At 30.1% G+C, this 16194-nt stretch overlaps 2 protein-coding genes across 2 annotated transcripts; one reads left to right on the top strand and one right to left on the bottom strand.

Annotated features, from left to right (window-relative positions):
- The first annotated feature begins 5246 nt into the window (after positions 1–5246).
- LOC127125052 (cleavage stimulation factor subunit 77) lies at positions 5247–10852 on the top strand. The gene is made up of 22 exons (XM_051054188.1): positions 5247–5420; positions 5507–5572; positions 5940–6002; positions 6085–6194; positions 6518–6618; positions 6891–6952; positions 7033–7185; positions 7277–7405; positions 7575–7621; positions 7746–7809; positions 7943–8063; positions 8193–8251; positions 8439–8507; positions 8674–8814; positions 8900–8964; positions 9076–9172; positions 9253–9312; positions 9421–9564; positions 9647–9713; positions 9789–9977; positions 10127–10345; positions 10428–10852. The coding sequence occupies exons 1-22, from the start codon at positions 5418–5420 to the stop codon at positions 10589–10591; spliced, it is 2193 nt and encodes a 730-aa protein (XP_050910145.1). The 5' UTR covers positions 5247–5417; the 3' UTR covers positions 10592–10852.
- A 42-nt stretch (positions 10853–10894) lies between these two features.
- On the bottom strand, positions 10895–12342 carry LOC127125068 (heavy metal-associated isoprenylated plant protein 45). Its single transcript, XM_051054189.1, has 3 exons — positions 12225–12342; positions 11997–12072; positions 10895–11259 (listed from the first exon to the last, which is right to left on the bottom strand). The coding sequence occupies exons 1-3, from the start codon at positions 12279–12281 to the stop codon at positions 10937–10939; spliced, it is 456 nt and encodes a 151-aa protein (XP_050910146.1). The 5' UTR covers positions 12282–12342; the 3' UTR covers positions 10895–10936.
- Between the last annotated feature and the right edge of the window lie 3852 nt (positions 12343–16194).

Genomic DNA, 16194 nt, shown 5'->3' with positions numbered 1-16194 from the left:
TCCATACTTTCCTATCAATAGAGTTGATATGGATACACATACAATCTTTCCAATAAATATAGTTTTCACCGGTAAAAATAGGCGTCCTATTGTACGCCCATTTAGGATCATTACTCATTTTCTAAAAATTTATATGCGAAGCACTAGACGAACCAGGCTCTAAGACCACTTGTTAGACGATAATACCGATCTAGAAGGGGGGTTGAATAAATCAGTTTTTGAAATTTAGCGCTTTTTAAAAATGTTTTCAACGGTTGTGGAAGCACCCTAGATTATAATCGTCTAAACAATCCGTTAATGGGAAGATCGGATATGCGTGAAATCAAATGGAATAACTAAGATAGAGATAATCAACCACTATCTAAATCAATCGATTAACCACTACAATCTTTGATATTGTTACCTCTAATAATGCTTTAACACAATAAGAGAGCAAGTAAAACATTACTAGATTTGTATGAGATTAATTTTATCGAACACTTGGTGAGCATTCCACACCAAATGTCAATTTCACTCAAATTTTGAATGTGCAGAATTTTACTCAGTTGCAATCAAAGTGATTGCACCAATTTATCGTACAATTACTATGCACAACAATCAAGCGATATTGATTTTACTATTAGTTTCACACAAAACGTAATTAATGCAAAATTTAAAGAGTTAAGAGATAGATAGAACAAGACCGGATTTGTTGAGGCAGTTTCCCTATCGTCCTCGCTTAGGATACGTCTGCCCTCAATTCTAAATCTAGAATTGAGATGTTTTTATTAACACGTTGCAAAGTCAATACAAGAGAACAAATGATCACCACCAATCAACCCATAGTATTATTGCAGATCCTATTCTATTCTCTCCCATTGATTCGAGTTGAGAAAAGTCCTTCAAGCGCTTTAAACAAATCTCCGGTTACAGCTACCTTATTGCAAGAACGCCACGTTCTCCAAAACTTCAGCTCGGCTGATTTCAAACACAAGTCGCTTGAACCCTAAGCTTTCTTCACAATCCTCCGGTTACCGTTACTTGTTTGACCGAACCCACCATTTTTCAAAATTTTCACTCGGCTGAATCTGCAAAGCAAAGGTTAGTGCAAAAACCCCCAATTCTTGGAGGACAAAACCCCAATGGTTTTATTCAAGAAAAACCCACACAAAGCCTCAACCCAAACTAAGATAACACATTCTTATTTGGACGTTATCACAACAACAATGCACAATGCTCAACAAAGATTGTTATGAGTGATTATTGAGAAATGTAATGAAGAATGAAGATGATGAGCACTTTGGTTTATATCTTTCATTTTTCTTGTTGTGTGTTGAAGAAGAGACTTTAGAATATTTATATGATGCATGGACCAACTAATAGACATAACAAAATTATTTTTCAAAATTACACAGCAGAAAATTAAGTATAAGAAGCGGCCACTCGACCAGTTCATACAGGTCACTCGACCTGTATGGACCTGAGGCAAAATTATTCAAGTAAAACAGGGGATGAGTGGACTCAAACAGGGGATGAGTCGACTCAAACAAAGTTTTTTTCAGGGTCGAGTCAACCTATGACTCGACCTGTTCAGACATGTGGCTACATGGTTCAAATGAAAATAGGCAATGAGTCGACACAACATGTGGATGAGTCGACTCGTTCAGTTTTCCCAGGGTTGAGTCGACCTGTGACTCGACCTGTTCAGACCCGAGAGTTTTGCTCTGAGTCATGAGTCGACTCACAGTTCTTAAACTCCCCAAAATGAATTTTGAGATGTATTTTGACCAATTTAAACCGATCTCTTATGAACCTAGGATATTAACTATGATTAAGTGCATGATTCACAACTATGATATGCTCCTATATGCCTAGACACGTTGAACCTATATTTTGAACATGTTAGATGATGAATGCATTCTATGATATGATGATATTGTCCAAAGTACACGTTATGGGCGATTAGAAAGGTTTGACATCATTAAAATAAGGACTAGGCATATTTCCCTCATAATAATATAGAATATGCAATGAACACAAGCGATAATTGAATAATAATGATATGCCAAAGCAGTAACATTAACATCATCCACTCATATGTCCCAATAGAATAAAAGTAGGTTCATCATACAAAAAGATATAATCTAGAGGAAATCTAGCTACTCATAGTGTAAAATAAATATACCATGAGTTTACATTTAGAGTATATAAAAAATCACAGAAAAAATGCTCTCCAATGGCCTTCAAAAGCACCAAAAATCTCCTTTTGCTGCCACTCTCAGTCTTGGGATTCCTAACCCTTTAAAAGTGGCCCAAATTTGCTTTTTATAGAAAAAAGCGTGTCAACTGATAAAGTCGCATCACGTCCGCGACAATCAGCATTGTGGCGCTATGCAAGTCTCATTGCACTGTGATGGGATGCATCTCTCGCACGAGAATTCTCGGAGCAAATCACATGTTTTCTCTCATTTTCTTCATAATTTTCAATAAGTCTTTGTATATTTCTTGTATTGACTTTTTGCTCAAATCTTCACATTTTAACATCGTTTTTTTTATCATTCTTCTTTAAAATTTACCCAAATTTCTTCCTAAAAATCACGTAATGAGATTGTCGTTATAACCCAAACTTGAGCTGTTGATTGTCCTCAAGCAACATGTCTGCACAATGAATATTTCATAAGAATCAAAATGCTCACCCTTACCAATTCTTGTCACCAGTGTTTTTTTCTGATCAACACTTTGGTTTTCTGCTTCAATCCAATCAACTCAGAAAAGTTCTTTCGACATACAAATACTCAACCTGTCCCTTATATCAGCACGATGCACTCAAATTGACAGGGTAATTACTCAATCAACATACCAAAGTATTTAATCATAAATTTGAAAATTTATAATCGAATGAATCAAAGTCATATTTAAACACACACTTTTGAGGTCTTTTCCGAAACCTTAACTCTGATACCAGTTGTTGGGCAAATGATGAATAAACAAATATCGGCGCACGCGAAAGCACATCCATAAAAGAAGAAAAAAAGCAAAAATTAAAAAACAAAATCCACAAAATCATAACTCAACTTCTAATCCTTGTTTCCCTCTCTCAAATACAAAAATGATATTAAGTCCAATGCAAACAAAGACATTATGCAAAATATCATTTTACTTCTCAACCGAAATTGGGAGGTCAAATTAAATCACATCTTCAAAGAAGCAAATAGATACGCAGACACAATGAAAATTTTGAGCCTTTATCACGATAAATGAATTATGTTTTATGATGATTGTCCGATGAAAATTCAATCTTTCTTCATCGTTGATTTGACCGGGAAGGTCATCCCTCGAATATTTATGTTGTAGTTTCTTTTCTCTTTTAGGCTTTTAACCCTCCCTTATATAAAATAAATAAATAAATATTACCGATAGAGATTGAATTCTGAATCGATATGGTACACTCATTTAATTAAAAATGAACAATTTTAATTAACATTAAATAACTAAATTTATTTGAAGAAATATGCTAACACAAATTTAATTTAAGAAATAAAGAAAAAAATAGTTGGATATAATAAAATTTTATATGTCTAGTGTGTTGAGATATTTATGGTAAAAAAAAATCAATGATTTTTTTAATAACACGCATACTATACAAAATTAAATATTAAATAAATATTATTTTTTTTAAAAATAATTATATTGAAAATAAATCAAACATTATTAAAGCTTAACTTTAGAATCGATTTAGTCAATCATATCCTGACTATTTTCAAATATCATTTAGCATTTTCTTAAGTAACTTTAGCATCGATTTAGTCAATCATATCCTCTCCTGACCATTTTTAAATATTATTTAGCATTTTTTTTTAAGTAATTTAATGATTGAAATTCATTTTTTAAATACGAATAAATGTGATGTCATAAGTTCGAATGCACACTTTAGTATTTGATGTCATTAATACAACTTTTTATACTTTTCATTTTCTTAAATTATTTCTGCCACATAAAAAATCAATTTAAGAAAATAGAAAGTAATTAAAAATTAAATAAAATATTTAGCAAATATGATCTAAATAATGGATATTGTTTGTAGAGATAACTATGCTATGTAAAAAAATTATTGAAACAAACTTTAAGAATTGAAAATATAAATTAATTTTGTTGGAAAAATGTAAATATATATTTTTAAAATTTAAATGAAATATTTAGTGGTTTGAATCAATGTAATATATTTAATTTGTTGAGATGTTCATGGCACATAGTAAAAACGTATTTTTAAGAGTAGACAAAAAAGTATTTTAAATTATTTAATATATAGAATCAAAATAATATCTTTAGTTTGTTAGGATATTTATGTTAAATAATAAAATTAATTCTAAAAATAAAAAAATTGAGAGTAAATATTAAAATTACATGTTAGATAATTCCATAATTACAAATCAAAACTTCGTGGAATGTTTATTTCAAACAATTACACATAGTCTTATTTTTCTTATAGGCAATATGTGTAATTGATTACTACAAATTCGTTTTGTATAGTTAAAAAGTCATTTTTATTTTAGTTAAAGTTTAAATTAAAAACTAGTCTTAAAAAAATATAATAAATATTAGTGTTCAAATATTAAAATAAAGAAATGACATTTAATTTAAACCTTTTAAAGAATTAGGATTTATAGATAGGATTTTTTAGTTAGCCAATCCAAAAGTTCAATGTAGGTATGTATTATCTGTTGAGATTTTTATGTTTAGATAAAAACTAATAATTTGGAAGTGACACTTGGTTATAATATATATTTTTTAAAATTTAAAAACAAATTAATTTAAATTTTAGATTAAAATAAAATAAAAAATTAATTATTCATTAAAATATGAATTAATAAAAATAAAAAAGAAATGTTTGATGAACAAAACTAGAGTAAGATATGAGTGCTTTATTAAAATACTTATTTTTGATAAAAATATCATCTTTATAAAAGATGTGCATAATAATAAAGAAAAAATTATTATTATTAATTTTTTTTTTTTGTAAAAAATGATGCTAAAATAAAATTTAAAATTCTTACAAAAAAAAAATACAATTAAAAATTAATTAAATAATATAAATACGCAAAAAAAAGTATGGATAGATTAAAAAAACAAACAAATATTTAATGTATATGTTCAAATATTTAATGATAGTAAATTGTTGAAACAAAAAACCTTAAAACAAGTAAAAATAAAATAAAATCTTCAATCAAATAAAAAACCTTAAAACTAGGGATTATAACAACCTTAAAACTACCGCAAAAAAAAAACAACCTTAAAACTAGTATTTAAGAATCTTGAATCCAAAATCAAATCAAATCAACAAACTCTTCACTTTCCTCAGTTCCTGTTACTTCTGAAATCACTATTTCCTTCTTCTATTCAAACTCAAATCAACAAGTAACTTATTCCAATTTCAAAACATGGTATTCATTTCTCATCTTCTTCGTTTTACTTGATGTGTTTCGATTTTCGCAAACAAATTTACCTTTTTGTTGTTTTTGTTTTTCAGGAAAAAACCACAATGACTGATAAATACAGTGTTGAATCCGCTGAAACTTTGGCAAATGAAGCTCAGGTTTTTACCCATTTCCCATGTTTCAATCTTTTGTTGTTTTTCTTTTGCAATTCTTTGTTTCTTATTGTTTAGCTTTTGTTTACCGTAAAGATCGCATTTTTATCTACTAGTGTTGTCATATAGTGGCTATAGTGGCGCTATAATTCGGTGGCATAGTTGAATTTGAACAAACCGCAAAAATCGAGATACTTGATTTAGTGTAATGTGTAACAAATAGCGGTTTAGCAGAATTTGAACAAATTGTTATTGTTCCGCGACACTAGATTTTGAATTATGTGTTTTCGAATAGCGGATATAGCAATGTGGAATTTAAGCTAATTGATACTTTCCACAATTTGTAATTGATATTTTCTCTGTTGTTGTTTAGGGTTTGCCTATTGCGGAAGCCATACCTATATATGAGCAACTTCTGCAGTTATTTCCAACGGCTGTAAGTGTTTTTGTCGAGTGTTTTGATTGTTTGTTGAAGAAATACATGGTTTTTAATGACGGTTATTTTGATTTGTGTTTAGGCCAAGTTTTGGAAACAGTATGTCGAGGCACACATGGCTGTAAATAACGATGATGCTGTCAAACAGATTTTTAGCCGCTGTTTGTTGAACTGTCTTCAAGTTCCTCTCTGGTATGTCATATTGTACTTTTGTTATTTCTTTGGTTTTCGTGGTAGCCATCGTGTTGTTTCTTGTTTTCAGTTAAATATTTTTCTTATGATAATGGACAAAATACCGTGCTTATTAGCTTTGTAGCACCAACACCTATGAAAAAAGGTGTGTCTGTGCCATTGTCATCTCCGAAACCGACACCAGCACTTGTGATTACTGACGTCGACGTGTCAGTTTCAATGTCGTGTTTCCAGCGTTTGTGCTTCATAGAGTCTGTCTATTAGTACATGTAAACACTGTTACTGTTTTAATCTTTCACCTTGTTTCTGATCCTTGCTTACAGGCGGTGTTACATTCGTTTCATTAGAAAGGTTAACGACAAGAAGGGGATAGAGGGTCAAGAAGAGACAAAAAAAGCTTTTGACTTTATGCTCAATTATGTCGGTAAGTTGATTCTCATTGTCCCATTAGTATTTCGGTTTTCTTTGGACTCTTATAGTAAACATTTAGGAGATGATGATGGAAACTCACCTAAGGTGGTTCAGTTCGGTCATGTGAGAAAAATATAATAGAAGCTCTAGTGAGAGGAAGATTTATCAGGGACTCATCAAGAAAAGTGAATAAAAAGGCGGAAGATTGTGTGTTTGTATGCTTGTATATGCATGTATTTATATTTGTACTAATATTGATACATCTTTCTAATGATGTGTTAACAGGAGCAGACATATCATCTGGTCCTGTATGGATGGAATACATATCCTTTCTAAAATCATTGCCGGTTAGTTAATCTTATGTTTTTTTTATTGCAATTTTCGGTGCATAATTTGGTGTCACTTTTCAACTTTTTTCTTGGATCAGATTCAATTGCAGTCTATGCACGCACAAGAAGAATCACATCGGATGACTGTTATTCGAAAAGTCTATCAGAGGGCTATCATTAATCCTACCCATCAAATTGAACAACTTTGGAAAGACTATGAAAATTTTGAAAATTCCGTCAGTCGTCAGTTGGTAATATACCGGTTTTTATTTCATGCTCAATTTCTTTAGAAGAAAATTCTAGTTCAAAAGACATATGTTCTGATGATAAGGTGCTTTACAGGCTAAAGGACTGATATCCGAGTATCAACCAAAATATAATAGTGCGAGGGCAGTTTACCGGGAACGGAAAAAGTATTTTGATGAAATTGATTGGAATATGCTTGCCGTACCACCCACCGGATCCTCAAAGGTAAATTTCTGTTCTTTTGCAAATATTGTATACAAAAGAGGCTCTAATATTGTGTTATAAGCCAATTATTCTAAAAGCATAAGATGTTCGACGAATAAAAATGAACGAATTAGTAGTTTTTATATCTCTTACATCGATATAATTTTTAAGTGTTTGTTACTTCTGACAGGAAGAAATGCAATGGATGGCATGGAAAAAACTTCTATCTTTTGAAAAGTAAGAAGCACACATCCTTTTTATCGTCTTGAAGCGATTGTTTGATGAATCTAGTTACTTTCCTCTCATTGATTTATTCGATGATGTTTCTTAACATTTTATATTAAATCGTTATCCATTTCAGAGGAAATCCACAGAGAATAGACACCGCTTCCTCCAACAAACGAGTTATATTTACTTACGAGCAGGTACAAGGAAATATATTTTTCTTTCTTTTTGTCGCTCTTAAAAGTTAAACGCAGCTTCGACATTTTTTTACTTTGGTGACATTTATTTATTATATTATTTATGGAATTTCTCACTGCATTTTCCGGTATTCAGTGTTTGATGTATATGTATCATTATCCTGATATATGGTACGACTATGCTACATGGCACGCTAAAGGTGGCTCGATAGATGCTGCAATTAAAGTATTTCAAAGGTCTCTCAAGGCTCTTCCCGGTTCGTGGAACTTTTCTTTTATTTATTCCGCTTAATTTTCAGATGTTTTAATATCGTCTGCATATCGTTTTTATCCACAGCATTTTCTGGACTCTCAATTCCTTCTTCTGTCTTTTCATTTGTGAACAGATTCGGAAATGCTACGATATGCGTACGCAGAGCTAGAGGAATCCCGTGGAGCAATCCAGGTATTACTAGTCGGACAAATGTGACGAAAACAATAGTGATTACAGTTATCGGGAATTGTGGGATTTTTAATGTATTGTTTGAAAAATTCGAGTTGCGCAAATTTGTTTAATTTTTACTATTGCTCTTGTAAATGTAAAATGTAATTATTCTATTTTGTTGTTTTGTTGTTTTCTTGTTTTATTTCAGGCTGCAAAGAAAATACACGAAAACCTTCTGGGAGACGGTGAAAATGCAACTGCACTTGCACATATTCAAGTATGCGACTTTTTTGATTATCAGTAAATAAGTCTTACGTGATCAGAAATTTGAATGTTTTGCCGATTCAAGTTCCTAATCTAATTTATCGAGAATGTTATGTAATTTACGCAGTTTATTGTAATAATTGTTGATATAATTCCATGATATCGGTTTCATGCTACAGTTCATTCGTTTTCTAAGAAGAAGCGAAGGTGTTGAAGCTGCAAGGAAGTACTTTCTCGATGCTCGCAAATCCCCGACTTGTTCATATCATGTTTACGTGGCTTATGCGTCCGTCGCCTTCTGTCTCGACAAGGATCCTAAGGTCTTACTTTTCTTACCTGTTCTATTGTTGGAGTCTTATACTTACTTTTTAACTTCTAGAAAATTAATTCGGATTATCGTTCCAGATGGCTCATAATGTTTTTGAAGCCGGATTAAAACGCTTTATGCATGAGCCGGTTTATATTCTCGAGTGAGTTCTACTTTCTCCCGTCTCTGATTAATCTCGCCATTTAATTCCTCCGAAATATAGTATTAGTTTTTAAATCTTATACCGCTTGTTGTGTTTAACTCGATGTTTCAGATATGCTGATTTCTTGACACGTTTAAACGATGACCAAAATATACGTGCTTTATTCGAGAGGGCATTGAGTTCACTTCCTCCAGAGAAATCGGTTGAGGTATATTCAGTTGCAGAATATTTAGTAGTTGTATTTTTACGTTGAATTTGCTCGTAACTAGTAACTAATTTCGCTTGCAGATTTGGAAAAGGTTCGTTCAATTTGAGCAAACTTACGGGGATCTTTCCAGCATGCTCAAGGTAGAGTACTCTATGGATTCGATTAAACCGATGCTTATTCCGGTTGAATAAACTTCACGAAAATCAATTGTAACATGTTTTGATGATTTATCTTTGTGTCATATGTAGGTTGAGCAAAGAAGAAAAGAAGCGTTTGGCGAAGATGCAACGACAGCATCGGAAAGTTCTCTGCAAGATGTTGTATCACGTTATAGTTTCATGGATCTATGGCCGTGCTCTTCTAATGATCTCGATCATTTATCCCGACAAGAGGTAGAATTTTCCCCTTTTTCACGAATTCTTCTGTTATATTTGTGTCTTATATAGTAATTCATTTTAATTTCGACGTTTTTAGTGGCTTGCCAAAAATCTCAATAAGAAAGTCGAGAAGTCTATTATTCCTAACGGCGCAACTCTTACAGGTATTTTTCTTATTCTCGCATTTGGTTTCTCGATGTTTCTTATTATGCGGTTAACAATACACTATTAATGCACAGATAAGGGGTCTGTTGCGAACATTTCTAATACGTCATCAAAGGTTGTCTATCCTGATACTTCGAAGATGTTGATATACGATCCGAAGCAGAATCCGGGTACCGGTGCTAACACAAATGCATTCGATGAAATTCTTAAAGCTACACCGCCTGCTTTGGTTGCATTTTTAGCAAACCTACCCGCAGTCGATGGTAAATTTTCAATATTTCTGTTAACTACGATTTCGGATCAATCAAACAGTATATTCTTTTCGCAATTTTATCATTATCGGAGACGCATCACACACCTATTTTTGAAGTATATCTAAACATTCTCGATAACTGTATTTTGAAATATGCAGGTCCAACTCCAAATGTGGATATCGTGCTATCGATTTGTTTGCAGAACGACCTTCCAATCGGACAAAGTGGTAAAACCGGGATTCCATCGCAACTTCCCGGAGGTTCTGCTCCGGCTACAAGTGAACTTTCCGGTTCAAGCAAGTCTCATCCTGTTCATAGTGGTTTGTCGCATAAACCACCCGGTCGAAAGCATTACGGAAAAAGAAAAGAATTCGACAGTATGTGCATAATCCATTTTGCTTACATATATAAAATAATCCATTTTTTGGCTTATTTGATTGATGTTATTATAATATTTAGGACAAGAAGATGATGACACTACATCTGTCCAAAGCCAACCACCTCCTCGTGACGCTTTTCGTATACGACAGTTCCAGAAAGCTCGAGCCAACAGCACGTCACAAACGGGATCGGTTTCATATGGAAGTGCACTTTCCGGCGATTTATCCGGCAGCACCGGTTGATATAATATTCCAAATCACTTCTCCCTTTGGCTATGTAAATTGAAATACCTTCGCTTCGTTACCTTGACTTCCAAGCAACCTCCCGATATTCTTTGGACTCTGCACTCTTTTTCCCTTCATCAAGGTTTTATCCTCAATAAGGTTTTCCTCGATAAGGTTTTTAACGAGGCAGAGTCGTCGTACCTTGAGTTTTGGTCTGGTCCCCTCAAGGAATATGTAAAAATATAGATCCAAATCGAATCGAAATCATGTTATACTTCACTTTTGGTCACTATCAATTTAAAAAAAAAAATCTTGATCATATAAAAATATTCAAATTATTATAATATTTGGATATACATTACATTACATGATGGTGCATGGTGCATGAACATTGTCATCACTAAAGAGAAAAACAGTTTCATCAGGAACAGTTGAGTAAACTTGATCAGGAAAATATCCATGAACACTCTCGTTGAAACCATGTCTGTAATAGTTATAAGAAGATGTGAATGTAGATTCATCCAAATATTGTGAAGCATATGGATAATATTCACTATCATAAGGAAATGGCCAATATTCAGCTTTTCTTCCTGTTCTTCTAACAGTTTTCAATACCTTACTTTTGTCTACATATCCTCTAACTGTTACCTTCTGGTTTTCCATGTCTATCTCCAAACTATCAACACCTGCATGTATGCATACAAGCTGTTAATAGTATTTTTTTGCAATAAATTTATATAAATAAATATATCAACTAATATATTATTATTTATAAAGTATGCTAAAATCGAACTTTACAAGGTTATTCTAATCAAACTAAAGTGTTTCGATTTATTCAAAATTGAATCGAATCAAAATCGTTGGTTGTATACCAGTTTAGATTTCTGAACCAGATTAAAGACAATTTTTTTCAAATCAAACTATTTGTTTAAGAATCAAATATTTTTCTTTGATTTTTTATTGGTTTGTATACCTTTTTGTTAAATTCTTTTAATAAAAAAATTTATATTTAATTTTGTTATTCTTCATTTTTCAATTCCGGTTCGAATTAATTTATTTATCATTTGGCTCCTTTTTAGAACCTTTTGTGCAACACAAGTTTGGTTTAGTTTATTTGCCACTTGACACAGTTTTATTGTTGGTAGAATACAAGTGTGGTTCATTAATCAAATATAATAGTTCAATTATTTTAATTTCAATTCGGTTCAGTTAGTTCAATTTTTTATGAAAGTAAAATGAGACGGCGGGGTCTCTTCCAGCTTAACCAGAGATTTAAGATTCAAATCTAAACCCGAGCGCACAATCGTGTTAAATTTTTTAAGAGAGATTACTATCTATTATGATTCTACAAAATTTTAAGAATTAATCTCTTCAGGACGTACATAATTTCTCTTTTATATAAATAAAAAGAATGGTTTCTTGCCATTTAGTTTGGAGATGGCCCTTGTTATTCTTTCTTCACAGCCTTGGCAATCCATATGCACCTTAAGTTCCACAATCTACACCAACATAAAAACATAAAAGTTATTAGAAACCACATTTGATTTTTGGTTGATATTCTAACTTAAAATGATTATTATATAATAAATTAAATAAAAAAATACATACTAAGTGAATTAAAATATGAATTAATAAGAAGTGAGAGACTTACAGACAAAGTACTAGGAGTTCTTGTTTTCCAAGGTCTCCACCCTAACATGTTATACATCTTGTTGGGAATACTAGGATGCTTGTCTCAATTTCCCTATTTATATAATATCTCAAACAACATTGTACTTCCAAGATTTTATCCTAAAAGTTAAATTAAAATCTAATCTCCAACCAGATAGATGCTGCACCTATTGTTATCAAATATAACCACTAATCAATTATCACGTGCATGATGTGTGTATTGTATTACTAATTAATTGAAAAAATATATAGATTTTGGAATCACAAGAATATATTGTTAGGACTCCTAAGTACTTAGGAGAATCTATACTCAAATTTATTCCCTCAGGTAATGCTTCATTTAAATAATGAAAATTTAAATATAATTTTTTTTAAGCAACCCCTTTGTTATGAAGTAAAAATGTTCATTTCAAATTTATTTATTATAAATTAAGAAATTAATTTTTATAGTAGTTTAAATATTTATTGTTAAATATTTTAACATAATAAAAAATTATATAATTTTTAAAATACTTAATAATAATTTTGATTTTGATTTTATCTGATATACAAAATTAACCTTTAATTTTAAATTCAAATAATTTTAATCTCTTTCTTATATTTTTTCACTTAAAGAAAAATGTGAGATATTAAATTGAAATCTAGTATGGTTGATGAGTAGATTTTTGGTTCGACAATCCGACATGACGTTAGCATGCCGTCGAAGTCTGTTCACATGTTATAGTCGAAATATGTTAGGATTGTTAGCGTGTAGAATTGGGTCTGATTGTTATGCCCATTTGTTTAAGTTAGATTGTTCTTTAAGTTATCTTGTGTAATGAATCTGTGTGTAAAAATCCATTAGATTAGTGTGTTAGTTTTCTTATAAATATCATATTAGTCTCTCATCATTGAATAATGCAAATCCTAATTAGGATGAGAGAGGTTATTTTGCTATTCTGTAACACTTATAATCTTGTTTCAAAGAGAAAGTAAAGAATATCAATTTAGAATCAATTTCATTGTGTTCTTATTATTTTCTCCTTTTTTCTACCCTTGTGAGCTTCTTACCGATCAAGAAACCAATTATACTTTGTAATTTCGACATCGTTTTCACAACAAATTAGTGCAGTGAGTATAGAGAAAATGTCGTCAACAAAATATGAGATTGAAAAGTTCACCGGAGTGAACGATTTCGGTCTGTGGCGCTTGAAGATGAAATCCCTACTAGTTCATTAAAGTTGTTTAGAAGCGTTGAAGGGAGCCGCAACCATGGACGCTGAGTTAAAGGATAAAGAAAAATTAACTATACAGTTGATAAAGATGTATGAAGAAAGCTAGTTTGTTCCCTTGATGTTATACAATTTAATCCAAGATGGAGATTTGTGAGATATTTGATCGAACTCTAATATGGTCGATGGGTAGCTTCTTGGTTCGACAATCCGACATGACCTTAGCATGCCGTCGAAGTCTGTTCACATGCTATAGTCAAAACATGCTAGAATTGTTAGCATGTTGAATTGGGCTTATTTGTTATGCCCAATTGTTTAAGTTAACTTATTCTCTAAGTTAGTTTGTGTAAAAGTCCATTAGGCTAGCGTGTTAGTTTTCTTATAAATATCATACTAGTCTCACATCATTTTATAATAAAAATTCTAATTAGGGTAAGAGATAGAGATGACAACGGGCAGAGTTTGGGCAGGGTACTATAATACTCATCCCCATACCCGCGATTTGAAAAAAATCCCCGTGCCCGAGCCCATACCAGCTTGGGTGCCAAAGTTAACACCCATACTTGCGCCCTATGAGTATGTAAATACCTATACCCGTATCCGTGATCTGTATTCAGGGACAAAGCTACGCTAAGGATTGTGTAGGCTCCAGGCCCCACTTGGTTTTCAAGTAAAAAGAATACCTTATGTATACACTATATAATAAATGTCTAAAGAGAAAATGTACTTTGATCAATAGGAAAGTCAATTAAATAAGTTTGTTAATTTTTATTCGCAATATATAATACACATAATTTTAATATATATATATATATATATATATATATATATATATATATATATATATATATATATATATATATATATATATATATATATATATATATATATATATATATATATATATATATATATATATATATATATATATATATATATATATATATATATATATATATATATATATATATATATATATATATTCTCCAGGCCCCTCTTGGTTTTCAAGTAAAAAGAATACCTTATGTATACACTATATAATAAATGTCTAAAGAGAAAATGTACTTAGATGGATAGGAAAGTCAATTAATTAATATATATATATATATATATATATATATATATATATATATATATATATATATATATATATATATATATATATATATATATATATATATATATATATATATAGCCCCCACTTGTAAAACATTCTGGCTCCGTCTCTGTCCACATTTCTATTAAAAATAATTAGATCAATTATAAAATATCATATAATTTTAAGTTTTTAAAAATATTAAAAAGTTTTCAAATAATTTATTGTTGAAATAAATGAATACTTATATTAAATACACAATGGTTTAACATTGATATACATTTTATAATTGATAGATATACATTTTTATATACTAATATGAACTAAAATATATAAATATAAATAAAAATATATAAATATATAGTGTGCGGGTATGAGGTAGGGTGGATACCAAGGTTCCCATACCCGCACCCGCCTATTTTAATGGATAATTACCCGAGTCCATGCCCGTATCCACTTTTGCGGATTTTTCCCCTATCCGTTGTGGATAAATTTGTGGGTGCCCATTAGGGATGAGACAAATTACCATCTCTAGTGAGAGAAATTATTTGCTATTCTATAACATTTGTAATCTTGTTTTAAAGAGAAAATAAAGAATATTAGTTTATAACCAATTTCATTGTATTCTTATTGTTTTCTTCTATTCTATCCTTGTGGGTTTCTTACCGATCAAGAAATCAATTATACTTTATAATTCCAACATCATTTTCACAAGATATATCCATTTTACAAATTATTATATAAAAACACTTATGTAAATTTAAAAATCCAAAATATAAATCACACTTCATTAAAAAAAGTGGACACATCTTTAATTTTAAGTGATGGATGAATTAAAATTATTTGAATTAAAAATTGAGAATTAATTTAATGAATGAGATAAAATAAAGAGACCAAACCTTTAATCAAAACAATAAAAATATTTTTTTAACTTTTTTTAAATTATTCAAAAAATATATTTTATTTGAATATAAAAATAAGAAATATTTAAAATATTATTTTATAGATAATTATTTAAATGAAGTTTATATATATATATATATATATATATATATATATATATATATATATATATATATATATATATATATATATATATATATATATATATATATATATATATATATATATATATATATATATATATATATATATATGTATATATATATAACAAAAGTATATGAATCTATAAAAAAATCTTATAATTTTCACTAAAAAATTAAACATTTTACATTTCAAACTTGAAATATATTTCCCGTAAAAAAAATTGAAATAAGTTTATTTTTGAGATTGCTCGTTGCATTCTTAATATTATTCTTAAATTTATAATTTTTTTTGAAATAACCTTTCATCGTCAAAATTTTGAAATCTTAACGTAACATATATGACAATAAAGTTTAAAGTTCATCTAAAACATATATGATGTATAAATAATCTTATTTAAATTTTAAAATTCGAATACAAATACATATTATAAAACCAAAATCCTAAAACATATTTATACTGCGTCCGATTTCAAATTTAAGATGATACAAAAATATATTTTTGAAAATGTAAGAGTTTGCAAGAAATACAAGTTAACGAAACTACCTTTATTTTTCTCAAACCGATTAAATTATTCTAATTATTATTTTGAGGCTTAA

Source organism: Lathyrus oleraceus, chromosome 1 (assembly GCF_024323335.1).
Source record: "Lathyrus oleraceus cultivar Zhongwan6 chromosome 1, CAAS_Psat_ZW6_1.0, whole genome shotgun sequence".
Taxonomy (NCBI): domain Eukaryota; kingdom Viridiplantae; phylum Streptophyta; class Magnoliopsida; order Fabales; family Fabaceae; genus Lathyrus; species Lathyrus oleraceus.
The sequence above is the reverse complement of the archived record's forward strand: the minus strand, read 5'-3'. Positions and strand labels throughout refer to the sequence as shown.